The 13,305-nt window shown below is 39.9% G+C and overlaps 1 protein-coding gene and 1 pseudogene across 1 annotated transcript; both read right to left on the bottom strand.

Moving 5' to 3' along the window:
• Nucleotides 1-99: 99 nt before the first annotated feature.
• LOC116692963 (serine hydroxymethyltransferase, mitochondrial-like) lies at nt 100-8,369 on the bottom strand (annotated as a pseudogene).
• LOC116692639 (neurexophilin-4) lies at nt 7,099-10,464 on the bottom strand. The gene is made up of 2 exons (XM_032521095.1): nt 10,301-10,464; nt 7,099-9,542 (listed from the first exon to the last, which is right to left on the bottom strand). The coding sequence occupies exon 2, from the start codon at nt 9,465-9,467 to the stop codon at nt 8,736-8,738; it is 732 nt and encodes a 243-aa protein (XP_032376986.1). The 5' UTR covers nt 9,468-9,542; nt 10,301-10,464; the 3' UTR covers nt 7,099-8,735.
• Nucleotides 10,465-13,305: the final 2,841 nt, after the last annotated feature.

Raw genomic sequence — 13,305 nt, 5'->3', positions numbered from 1 at the left:
ACATAATAAAATATATGACACACTGGTATCGGATCAGTACTTGGTATCGGCCGATACTCAAGTTTGGGTATCAGAATCGGTATTGGGAAGCAAAAAATTGTCAATTATAACTTCTATGAAGACATATTTATTTTATATCATTACAACTGTGTTCATTCATTATCTGTTCATACAGCAGCCTCCACTTATGGATGCCTCACAAGTCATAGTTGATGACAAATACATTAACAAAACAGTTACATTGTATCTGCATTATCTGGAAATTTGTATTATGGGTATTTTTATTCATCAGGCTTTTAGAAATCATGTTATACTAACATGTCACTTGGTAGATACATATTTTTGATGTGTGAATATGACTGTGTGCAGAAAAGAGTGCTGATGCTGCGCACCAACACAAGTTTCAACCAACACAAACCTGACAGCGTTTTAAAACAATGCTTGTTTCTATGGCAACATTATAAAAAAAATCTTAGACTATTACATTAGACGTGTAATAAAGGAAATGTCCATAGTCTTTCTGTGTGCGTGTTATTAGTGGTCAGTGAATCCAGGCATAGGGAAGGGCCTGGCGAATAGCTCCACCCGCTGGTGGAGATCTGTGATGTGTGACACTGTCTCTTGGTCCTCCAGTAGGAAGGACATGAAGCTGGTCAGATTTCCTGTTGGGAGCAAGAAGAATCAAAAAAATAAGCAAACGGTTTTAATTTCATAAATCTGCCCAACAGATATCCTCTAGTGCTGTAAAAAAAACGTGTTTTTACTCTGTCCCTTACATGTGCTTAGTTTTGGGATTGTACCAACAGTATTGGGGATGGGCTGAACATTATGTTTACTATTCTTTTGTCCACACCATTTAAATTAATGAGGGTAGGCTAAATAACAGGAAAAACTCAATATATAACGCAATACAATTCAACAGCATCACACACTACATCATCCAAAAGGGTGGTCATGCAGTTGACACCTCTGAAAAAGAAACTGAACATTATAACCTTCGTGAAGGTAGGATTTATTGCAGGACTGTTGCATCAGACTGTATTAGGTGTAGCTACAGCAGGTGTATCTAACAAACTGGAAACTGAGTGTATGTTTGTATGAATGAAATGATGTGAAAATGAATTAAACATCCTTAAAGCTTTAAAAAAAGAGATCTTTCCCTTTGATGCACATGTCAGGTCATGTCATTTTTAAACATGTTATTGCTGGTTCTCCTTGGTCACAAAGCATTAAAGCCTTCCCTTCTCAACAAATTACCATGGTTTGTGTGTGTCCACTACATAAAACCCCAAACTCTAACAGTCTCGTTGGATAAATCAGCAAGACTGGTAGAGTCCCTTACCAGTCTTCTTCTTCACATCCATTGCGTTCTGAATCCCTTCATCAATAAACTCCACAACCTTTTCAAAGTCTGCTTCCTTGAACTGTCTGGAGGTGAGAGACAGAGTTCCGGCAAGAAAACAATATTATTATTAAATATAAGGGCGAGGTGAAGAGAGACAGGTTTACTGAAAGGCCAATGGACATGCAAACAAATATACAGACAGCCAAAAGCAAACAGAGACACATCACACAGACAGACACACAGAGGGAGAAGAAAGGGTCCAATCTGTAGGAAGACTGATTGGTTGACAGATTCAGCCCGAACAATCTCCATTCCTGCAGCTCTTCACCAACAATAATCAGGTAACCAACATATCCTGTAAAAACTTCTGATCTAACGAGTCTGAGTCCTCCTGGAGTGAGAATACTCTTGTCTCTGGGGCAGAGATTCTTGTTGGCTCCAGGACCCTCTCAGCTCGAGCTTAATCCATCCCGCGAGGTCAAAGGTCAACCAACAACAAGTGGTTGTCTGTTCCACCTGAGAGGAGGAGGAGGAGGAGGAGGAGGAGAGATTTATGGTGTAACAATTTTAGTAATAAATTAAGCCCAGGTGAAAATGTGTCAGATGGTGAAATAAATTGACATTTTCCTTCACTCTCCTCTCCAACCTTCATAGACATTGATACAGTTTTCATCAGTTCTGTAAAATTCTTCTTCACATTGCCTTCATTTCCCGCCGCACTTAACTGTCAAGTGAAGGTTACATTAGCTTTTCCAAAGTCATGAAAACAGAATGCAAATTAGGGTGAAGCAAATAAAAAAGCAATCCAAAAGCAATTGCGTCAGGTACTTTGAGTGGTAGAAATGCAATATTACTTTAAATGCTAAATCTCCCTCCATATATTCAGTAAAAACAAAATCAAAAATCCAAATTTAAACAAACTTATTATGTACATGTGTCTTTTACAATTAAAATATGAGAGGTATATTTTTCATAAAAAAACACTCTTCCTTTCACTCAGTACCTGACTGCATGGAGTAGCCTTTCTTCGGCAGAGCATTAGCCATGGACTTGGCATTCAGCAGCACTTGAACAATGTACTGTTTGGACATGGGAGTGCAAGCCCGCAGAGACGGAATGTGTAAAAAGAAAGGCTATATCAGGGCACTCCACATCTGAAAGTAAGCTGGTGTTGGTAATGTTATCATCTCTATCATTTTGTTTTTTGCTGACTATTGTTAAATATTAATGATCAATGATGATAATCTGTACCTGTCTGAAGTGATGGGAACACGGTAAAGTTCACCCTGTATTGGAGGTCATGGGTCATCACCCGACCTTTCTTATCCACAGGCCGCACATCTTTCCGGTAGATGATCAGATCGTCCCTGCAAAGCAGAGAGAGAAATCAAACGTGAAATGTCACTTTTAAATGTTTTACATGACAATAAAACACCTGACCACCATTAACATGTATTCTGTGACGAGGGAAAAAAATCATAACATCCAGGCCTCTACCTTGTTCCACGCAGGGACTTATGGGTAGTGGAGTTCACCAGGTCAGCGTGTTGAAAAGGAGAGGGTACAGCTCCTGCTGCCACCAGACCGCTGATATGAGCTATGTCTGCCAGCGGGTAGGCATGAAGCTCCACACAGAGCTGAAAAAAAACACATCACATTATTTCGTTGTACATACTTTAATATGCCTTTAGTCTAGCATTGCCAGATCTTCCTCCACAGCGCTGCAAATGAGGGTCTGGCTAGTCCACACAGCATTCTGGCATGGGAGAAAAACGTGCTCTCATTTGATCAGTATTATTTAAGTAACCAACTATGGTAAAGAATCCTTTCTGTGAAACTGACTTCAGGAGTTTCAATGCTTCAAACCCTTCTTCCCACTGCCTCCTTCCTCTGATCTACAGCTCCTCTTCAGTTGCTGCAGCTTGTACAATTGTACATTTCTACAATTCATCTGGTCATGTAAAGACTAGATCTTTCTTATATTATATTGTTACATTGTTACTTTTTAGAAGTAACAATGTTGTTTTTAGTTGTTACCTAGTGCCACTGTGTGTATTGTTGTGTTGTTGTTATATGCTAAATATGTGAAATATTTGATTACATTTTTATACAAAAACAATCCTTCTAACTTACTATACCCCAACCAAGTTTCGTATAGTGTCTGGCATATAAAAGTTGCAGGTCTGCTACATCTTTAACCTAACTATGCTTGCAACAGTAATATCACATGTATGTTTAGAAAAATATTGTTTACATTACCCATCTTTCTGTATTGTATTGTTTGTATCAAGTTACATTGTTTATTTTTGTATTTTGTTAGTTAGTTAGTTAGTTAGTTAGTTTGTCTGTCAGCAGGATTAAGGGATAACTACTGACTCAATTTCCATGAAACACAGTGAAAGGGTGTGGCATGGGCCAAGGGAGAACCCATTACATTTTGGAATGGATCTAAATCCCAGGGCGGATACACAAACTATTTTTCACTTTCATTAATATTGCAAGATCAGTTTATGCTGCATTCATGGGGTGTTGGAACAATCAGAAAAACGTTCCCTGACTGGGATAATTCCCAATGCATTGGGAGATAGAGCATGCTTTGTGTGCCCTAGTTACATGGCTAAACATTTCATATTGTATCGGTTCGTATTGTATCATATAATAGTGTATCATGTTCTACAACACTGTATTATGTTGCGCGATAAACATTCTTATCTGGGAGTAAAATTCCCATAAATGAAATTTCACAAAGGTATATACTTGGGCTTCTGAATATTTTTTGTTTTTTTTATCAATATATTTTCCCTCAGAGTATTTGTTGTTCAGCAGGAGCCTGGGCCTCGAGCGCTGCATGGCTGCAGAAGTTCTGACAGGACAAACAACACAATGTCAAGATCCATAGACACACACGGGACATTTTTTTTAATCATGCTTATATATTCAGAACACTGTCACCATCCAAATATAACCTGTGACTGAACAGCCCTGCTCTTTTTCAGGCCCCTGCTACACAACTACAGTCCAAACTTTCAATTACAAGCTCTTACTCTTACTCCTACTCTTGCAAATGCCAATTATGTCATATATAAATGACAAAAACAGGAAGTCAGAGAAAGGTAATCAAAGCTATTTTAATCTGATGAATTTGTTGCATAAATCTTACAAAAGCTTAATAGGTTTTTATGGAAGCTGCAAAACTGAGTTGGATTAGCTTCTTTTTTTAAATACTGAAGTATATGAGGTGTTGTTGTCAAATTAAAATAGGAACATAGCGAAATCTAAGTAATACCGAATCCCTGTGGGGTTTAGCACTGTGTCAAATCTCCCAAAGACACTTGCGAGTCAGAAGAGAGATGGAGCTGTAGAAAAAGAAATGAATGTAAATGAATTTTTTCTCCCAGTCTCTTTTTTTTGCTCCCATTCTCACTTTTGCTCATCTTCTCTCTGTCTGTCTCCCTCTCTGGCCTCCTTAGCCGCCCCCTCTGCCTTGTTTTTATACTAAACCTGTCACTGTTCAGGGATCCTTCAATCATTCCAGGGGGATTTAAAACCAGTCCCCTAAGTGACACAAAACTCTCTTTGTGACATTTCAAAACGCTATATCTGCCTGTGTACGCACACACACACACACACACACACACACACACACACACACACACACACACACACACACACACACACACACACACACACACACACACACACATACACACATGCACACGCTTACACGCACACGCCTTAAAATGTGAAGATTAATGGCAGAAATCAGTGAGGGAACCTAATGTGATCACTGGGCTGTGTTCATGGAAAAAGAAACGCTGGCTCTGTGGGAGTCAGCCTGCAGCGGCAACTGACTGACAGCACATCCACAAGAAGATGAAAATCTTTCAGATGTCATTGTGACTGATAGTGCTGTGGATTCATAATTGCTGGAGAATAGAACAATGAAAGTGCCCATCTAAGCTTCCACTTAGATGCAATGACTGACTAGCAAGGAGGGAATGTGCTAAGGAAATATCTATGAAATCTCTGAAGAAAACAGTTAAATTCTAGAAACTACATGTCTGGTAACATGTAGCTACGCTGCCGAAGAAATCTCCTCTGCAGTTTGAGTTGTTCTCCTTACTGTTTGTCTGACATGTACTGTCATCAATAACGCCTCTCTTTTCAAGAAATCACAAAGAATAATTTGCAGCATCTTTTCATCGCCTTTATTCACAGTTTGAACAGCTGCCATCCTGCAGAAGAGACAAAGCACGATTCTGAACAAAAGATCCTTCTCACCAAACTCCATGCATGTAAGCTCATTTGGCTTTTCATTTGCACTGCAAAGATGCTTCTCACATTTTAATATACTTATCGATTGTAAACTATCTGTGGTAATTTTGCATGCAGGAGGAGACAACTTTCCACCATGGTTGACAATTGCAGTAAGGGAAATCTAAATGTATTAAACATTTAGATCTAGTATGTCTGTAGAGCAATATGATCAGCGTTCTGACTGTTTTGAAATTATATTCTGGCACCTCAGCTGCCAACAATTTGAATGGAACAAGGAGGTAAGATGAAGGAAAGACACCTGACAAAAATTGCACGTGCTAAATAAATTGAATTTTACTTTTGGAAATGCTGTACATCAATCTATCTACGAGTTCATGTGTCAATGCAACAGTTTTTCTTACTTCTTAGTACCAATTTCCCACACAGACTCTATGTATGACGCAAGATACTAAGCAAACATTTAAACTTCACTTTTAATCCTCCTCACCAGACAATCACCGTTTACAATCACCTGCATCTGAATGGTATCTTTACCATAAAGATTATACATGGAAGAGGTTGTAAAGAATCCAGTTTATCTTTTGAATCTTATTTTCTTTATGTGATCACCTGATGAAGAGTTAAAGCAACAACAACATGGTTTATATTTGAACAGAGCTTGAACCATTTTTGAAAGGGGTACATAAGGTTGAGCAGGGTTACGCATCTGCAATCAGTTATAGGAACATAGTAGTCTCGCTTTGCCAGACTAATCACAATCGTCTTGGGCGGTACTAAGCACCAGAGAAAAGCTGCGGTGCCGCTGCGAAACAGGCTTGGAAGAAACTTGTTTTGGTGGAACATGTGCGTTTAAAAGTTGTTTTACATCGTGCAACAGAAAACTCAGATTGGACAAATAGTCTAGCTAGCTGTCTAGATTTACCCTTTAAAAATCTGAGAAAAGGTTAACCACAGTCCTCATACATCGACTGGAGTTTAAAATGCCAACACAAAGGAAGCCCAAGGCCATATCTGACCTAAATGAGTGAAATCCGGCAGATTTTCCAGCGACAAGGGAGCAATCCCGGAAGTGGAACGTCAAGGATGTAGACTAGGAACATAGTAACTACATCCTTTTTTCAAGTTTCAGTTTCAGTTTGAAGAAGTTTAACAGACGAGATCAGGGATTCTAAATTGAAGTAACCTCATCAACAGACATGCATTATTAGTTTTGTCATGATCAATGGGAATTAGACAGATCATAAAAAACAAAACATCTCCACTTTCTCTTCTTTACCTCTTATGCGATGAGCTCCAGTCCCCGACACTGCCTGTCCTTCTCCTGTATGAGGGGGCTCCATCTCTCTCTAGGTCGTCCCATGCCAGGCTCTTCTGTCCCGTCCAGAGACTGAGGCCTTGCCTGCACCACTCCACCGTAACCTGTCCCTCTCGTCCCAAACATCCTGAAACCATGAGGAAGAGGGGCTGCACAGGGTTGTGTCCACTTCTTAAAAAATAGCAAATTATTTTCTGTTTGGAAAACGACCCTGGAGATTGTGCTGTATTTCTTACAATGTACTGTTTTATTAAAGAACTCAGTGTCATTATTAAAACTGTCTGCAGAGTAAAAGTTTCTTAGGCATTCTATTTTGTTGTTGTTTTTCAAGATTGCTCCTTTGGTGTCCTTTGAAAACCTCAGAGAGAGAGAAACCCTGTGCAAAACCACTTTCATCACTCTAAATTATAATTATTTGCACCGGAGGTTTGGAAACAAAGGAGGTAGAATAATGTGTCTTTTGAAGTTCTAAACAATCCATTAAATGAAAGGCAGTGAGAAAACAAACATGCTATTCAGTGGAGCGGTCATGGAAAACCTTGGACATGAAAAGTGTAACGCGGGCTGGCCACACACAGTGACTCATTTATCAGGGTCTTGTTTGTTGAAGGCAGCTTGTAGCTGCGTGATGGTTCCATAACTAGGTACTACTTTGGCATAATAGAGAGATTACTGTTCAAGCATAAATACGTGTTGAAGAAAGTCTCTTTTCATCTTTTGTGTTCATTGTGTTTTCTAAGCCTTGCGCAAATAAAGTATTGCATTACGCACAGAGTGTATGGTCAACTTTCCTTTAAATACACACTTTCTGGAACAAAGAGTAGCACTCTTTTTTTCTCTTTCTCTTTCGACCACCTGAGATGATCACAGTTATCAGACAAAACACTGCAACACTCATGCAACTGAACTGACAAATTGAAACCACAACACAAAGTCTAACAGAACATAAATGTTCAAACCAGACATTTCTATAATGGTGAGGCGACCTGTAGTGACAAGCTGACCTAGTTTGCAGCATTAAGTGATTTAATGACAACAGCTCTTCGGAGGGAAAGATATTCTAAAGCAAATTTAGCTGCGTGTACATTTAAAAAAAGCTCCAAAATAAATACAACAAACGTACTCACCTGTAATGTTTGCCGCAATGAGAGAGAAAGTATGTCTGTGAACGCTGACAAGGTGCAAAGTGAGAGTAAAATCAGTGCTGGAGGAAAGCCAAGGACACGTATTGTGTCAGTGATTAAGGTAACTGTAACAGTAAATCATCTCACTCTGTGTCAGTTCTTAGAAGACAAACCTATAATTAATCACAATCACTGTACAATGAACAGGCATGGAATACATTTACAGGCCCAGTAAAAAAGAATTCAAAGTCTTTTTTTTTCAAAAGGTACAGATGATTCTGTCTCTAAAGATGTATCTACCATTCATGAGTTAGATCACATTTTTTAAATATCATATGTCAAAATTGTGATTTAAAGTCATCACTATCAATGCACATTCAGAAAACCAAAACACCACACACAAAGTGACATTGTTGATCAAGTCACTGTTTTTTTTCAAGACAATGTGGAGCTTTTGGCAGATGAGTATAGTTTCAGACAATATCAGCACCCATATTATGAATCTCATTAACACATTAACACAAGACTCAAACTGCACTTTAACAGCGTATAAAAACATTCATTTTCAAACCTTTTTAAAAAAAACGTAACATATGATTTTAAAAGATGTATGAAAAGTCAGTGTCTGATATCTCAGAACCCATCATCCAAAGTGTTGCTGGTTCTGCTCCATCTAAAAGTTGTGGTCCGGACAGATTTTCTGCACCAGCCTGTAATCGGTGCCGGTGAAGGCAATGAAGATGCATATAACCTTAAAGGGTTTGGCACAGATCCAGGCAGCCTGGGACTGGGTGTTTTCTGAGTAGCAGGTCTGCCCTGGGTCATACATGCAGGGCTTGGTCTTCTTGGACCGGTTGGTTCTCTGGTATTCAATCCGGCAGTTGAGTTCATTAACCAACACCATGTCTAGCTTCTGCTGGTCTGGAGGAGAGAAGGTGGTGGACTGAGGTGGGCTCTGGAACTGGGATGGCAAATCCGGAAACAGGACTGAGTTTTTTGTGTGAACGCTTTGAGCTGTCGGATCCAAAACCTCCCATCCTACAGCTTTGGAGGGCGGGATGATGCTGACGGATATGTTCCCCAGGCGGGATGAGTTGTGGCGGAAATAGACGCTGAACGTGCCGTTGATGTGGTCCACGATTTTCCCCGTCACCAGAAGGCTGAACTTCACTGTTTTCACATTGAAGTAAAAATCCCCCCAGCCCAGGATCTTCTTGGCCTTTGGGGATGTTTTAAGAGAAGGTTTGGATTTAGGAGGAGGGCGGTACAAATACTGATCCAGGGCTTGGGAGACGTTCTGAGGCCAACCGTATGGGCCAAGAGAGCCGTAAGCAGGTGTTTTATGTTTGGTGGAGATGGCCTGTAAGTTTTTGAAGATATGTTTAACTTTCGAAGCAGCTCCCATGGAGTCTCCTGTTTCTCCTTCCTCCTCGCTCCATTGTTGGCTCCGAAAATCTAAGGGCCTGGCTGTTTCTTGGACCTGTATAGAACAAAACCTAAAATTAAGGAAAGCTTAACATTTACAAGTGCTCTTTCTTGTAACATGTAGGGTAAATTCACTCAAAATCATTTAAAAGCACATATTTCCTTCTACCTCCTTCCACCATTTTCGAAACATCTCCAAACTCCGCCCCCTTCTAACTTCCAGATGCAGAGAAACTTGTTCATGCCTTTATTTCCACAAGGTTGGACTACTGTAACGGACTCTTCGCTGGGATGTCTGGCAGAAATATCCAGAAGCTTCAATACATTCAGAATAGCGCTGCCAGAGTCCTAATGAGAGTCCGAAAATACGATCACATAACTCCCATTCTATATTCATTGCACTGACTCCCTGTTTCATTCCGGATTGACTACAAAATCCTCATGCTTACACAAAAATGTGCAACTGGACATGCACCCACATACTACAGAACTCATCACCTTGAACCCTCCCCCCGCACCCTCAGATCAACAGGACAACTGCTTCTTCAGGTCCCCACCACAGCTTTGTACATGGTGGACCGAGCTTTTGTTCAGCTGCACCACGGCTCTGGAACCCCTCCCGAGTGACCTGAGAGCAGTACGAACCTGGACACTTTCAAAGCTGAACTGAAGACTTTTTTATTCAGGAAAGCATTTTTGTGCTGATTGTTTTTATTGTTTTATTCCCTGTGTAGCACTTTGAGATTCTTTGGAATGAAAAGTGCGTTATAAATAAAATATATTATTGTTATTATTATTATTATTTTCACTCACCTTTATTCCATAGTAGAATCGAACCAACCATGCATATAGTTTGGCTTTTTTTCTTAGGTTAGGAGATATCTTTTTCTGCCAATGGAGGTGAAGAGAATTTTGTTCGTGGCAACAGTTTGTGGAACTACCTTCTACCAAAAAAATAGTCCTAATTAAAAAAAAAAACTGAAGTGTTTTCTGTGGTTTATTCAGAGTAACGGCAGGACCACTGTTTCTTGAGAGACATGTGGCTGTTGATTTTGTATACACCACAAACAAAATCCCATTCACCTCTATTTGGATGATTATATCCAGATACCTCCATCCTGTGCAAGTAAAACCCAACGTTTTTGCGTAGATTTAATTTTTTTTTTTAAATAATCCTTGTTGCTTTTATTTGGGTTAACCAACACTTGCACAATAAAAAGTAACAAATGATTAGGCGGCATGGTGGCTCAGTGGTTAGCACTGCTGCCTAACAGCAAGTAGTCGCTGCAGAGTTCAATCACTATGACAGGATTTGTTTTGTGTAGGATGCACTGTAGAAGATGACCAAAGATGAGAGAGAATGAAGAGGCCTCTGGACCACCAACACGACCGCAAATGAAGGACACTTTCACTTTAGTTACATCACAAGGTAGCAGATAATCAATTAAAAATAATTACACTTTGATGTCCTTTGAATGAGAGCGACTCGAAACTGACTGTGATCAATAGGTCATCCGCTTTAGGCAAGGACTACAGTAACAAGGAATATGCACACACACAGTCACATTCATGTTTCCATTAGCACATTTTAATTTGGCTGTCCTCCCTCACGCTCTCTCTCGCTCCCTTGTTTAAACTCTCAATCCTCTTTTCAATGCGACCTTGATGATGATCAATATGTTTGAGAGAGAAAGGGGGGCATGGTCAACACACAGGTCACTGTGTAAGAGATATTATGTGCGAAGGGGCTTAAAGTCGGCAAACTGTTAACAGCATCTTTTTCATACTGAGCTCCACCTGTGCCGAACAGCTGTCTCAAAAATCCCTCTTCCTCATTTTCATCTTTGTCAACCATCGTCTACCCCTTAAATGTCCCAGTTCCCAGTTGATTTGGATTACATGAAATTAACAAGGAATTAAGCTTTCATCTGGAATCCCCTTGTCAGGTAATTATAGTTTTTTTAAGATATCAGGTGATGTTTTATATACTCCATCTCCTACATATTTTCCCCCATCTTGTCACTGTCCCTCGTATTCGTAGAGTCGTAGTAGAGTATCTAATTTTTTGTCATTGTGGTATCAATGACAGTTGGGCCTGAATAGCTCACACAGAGCACAATACATCAGTAAAATACAGAACATAAACATAAACACTTTCCTTTTGAAGTGGAAGTGTGGCTGCAGTGTGGGAGTCAAAGTTAGTTATGTATTTAGAGAATTGAGACATAAGTTGGGTAAAAAGTTTTGTGCACTTGTGCTGCTGAGCACCAGATTTTTATTTTCATCACGTCATCAACGTGTTGAAGGCAGATGGAGGTTAAGTGTTATTCTCTTCCACATTTATAAATAAACAGCTTCCAGGATGTCATTATTTCTCACCAACAAGTGGGATTCACATCCCCCCTAACCACCCCAGGACTGTGCGCCAATCTGTCTTCTCCTGTTACAATGAGCTCCGGCTGTGCCTATTGCTACAAGCTCAAATCTCCAGCTATATGCTGTTCTCACCTACCCTAATTGGAGCCCACTGTGTGACAGCCATGTCATTGGCTCTGATGCCAAGCACAGTGACTGCAACTCAGCAACAGCGGTGGAGTGGATGAACACTTGCAGAGGCACAAAAACTGAGAAACTTGAGAGCAGTAATTCCTTTAAGGACAGAGAGAAAATGTTTGCCATTGGCTAAAAAGAGCCTTAATGTGTCAGTTAGTTTAACTAATAAAGCACAAAATTAGGTTGCTTTGAGGTTTTCACCAGAAAACCTCATTGTCAAAGGTATCGATGCCGCAGTTGGCTGCTTATGCAGCAAATTTACAAAAGTTATAGGCAGGAGAGCTGTTTGAATTACAATTATGCCTGAAAGAGAATTACAGACCATGAGACTTGAACAAGTTCAAAATTAGAGGATGGAACAGACACGTTTTGGCTGAACTTCTAATAGAAGAGTTTGATCAACTTTGATCAAGTCTCACATCAAGAGATGCTAGTCTTTCAAATCTAAAACTGCATGTATAAAAACAAATAATTTGTTAAATACAGCATGCCACATGATTTTCAATGGAAGATTTTCAAGATTTAAGAGTCTTGAAAATGGTCTACTTCTTAAATGACCTGGAGCACATTCCTCTGCAACCAATGTTACCATGCCAACTTACTGATTTTAGGCTACATGATTTTTATGTTAAGAGTTTCAAATATTTTAGAAAATATTATTGCTAATTGATTATTGCTGGATTATCTTTCTCATACACAGAACCAACACATACTCAACAAAACACTCTTAAGAGTTGACACAAAAAGACCACTGCTTGATTGAGCAACAATGCTGCAGTGAACATTGGCAGACCAACATGAGGGAATTTGAAGTGAACCACAAACTAGCAGTATAGTAGTACATCTGCAGCACACAATGCATTAATAACTAGCAACACAACCTCGGGAGCTGAGCAAAAAGCGTCTGTTTGCTGATCTGTACTCACCGCTGAAGGGAGAAGCCACAGACAGGTGATGGCAAAGTTCAAACACAGTGCTCTCATTTTGCAGCAACGTTTCAAAAACTTGTCTTGGAGGCAATCTGCCCAGCTGAATATGTGATAATTTAACGAGTTAAATCTTACACTCACTTCAAATGTAGAGAAGACATTCCACAGTGAGAGACTCAAAAATCCCCAAGATCTGGAGTGAATTCTCGGCTCCTTGCCCCCCCACCCCCTTTTTTTCCTCTCTTTTCTTCCTATCTCTCTCCAACTCACACGCACACACACGCACGCACGCATGCACGCACGCACAAACACACACACACACACACACACACACAC

This window comes from Etheostoma spectabile, chromosome 7 (genome assembly GCF_008692095.1).
Source record: "Etheostoma spectabile isolate EspeVRDwgs_2016 chromosome 7, UIUC_Espe_1.0, whole genome shotgun sequence".
Classification (NCBI taxonomy): domain Eukaryota; kingdom Metazoa; phylum Chordata; class Actinopteri; order Perciformes; family Percidae; genus Etheostoma; species Etheostoma spectabile.
The sequence above is the reverse complement of the archived record's forward strand: the minus strand, read 5'-3'. Positions and strand labels throughout refer to the sequence as shown.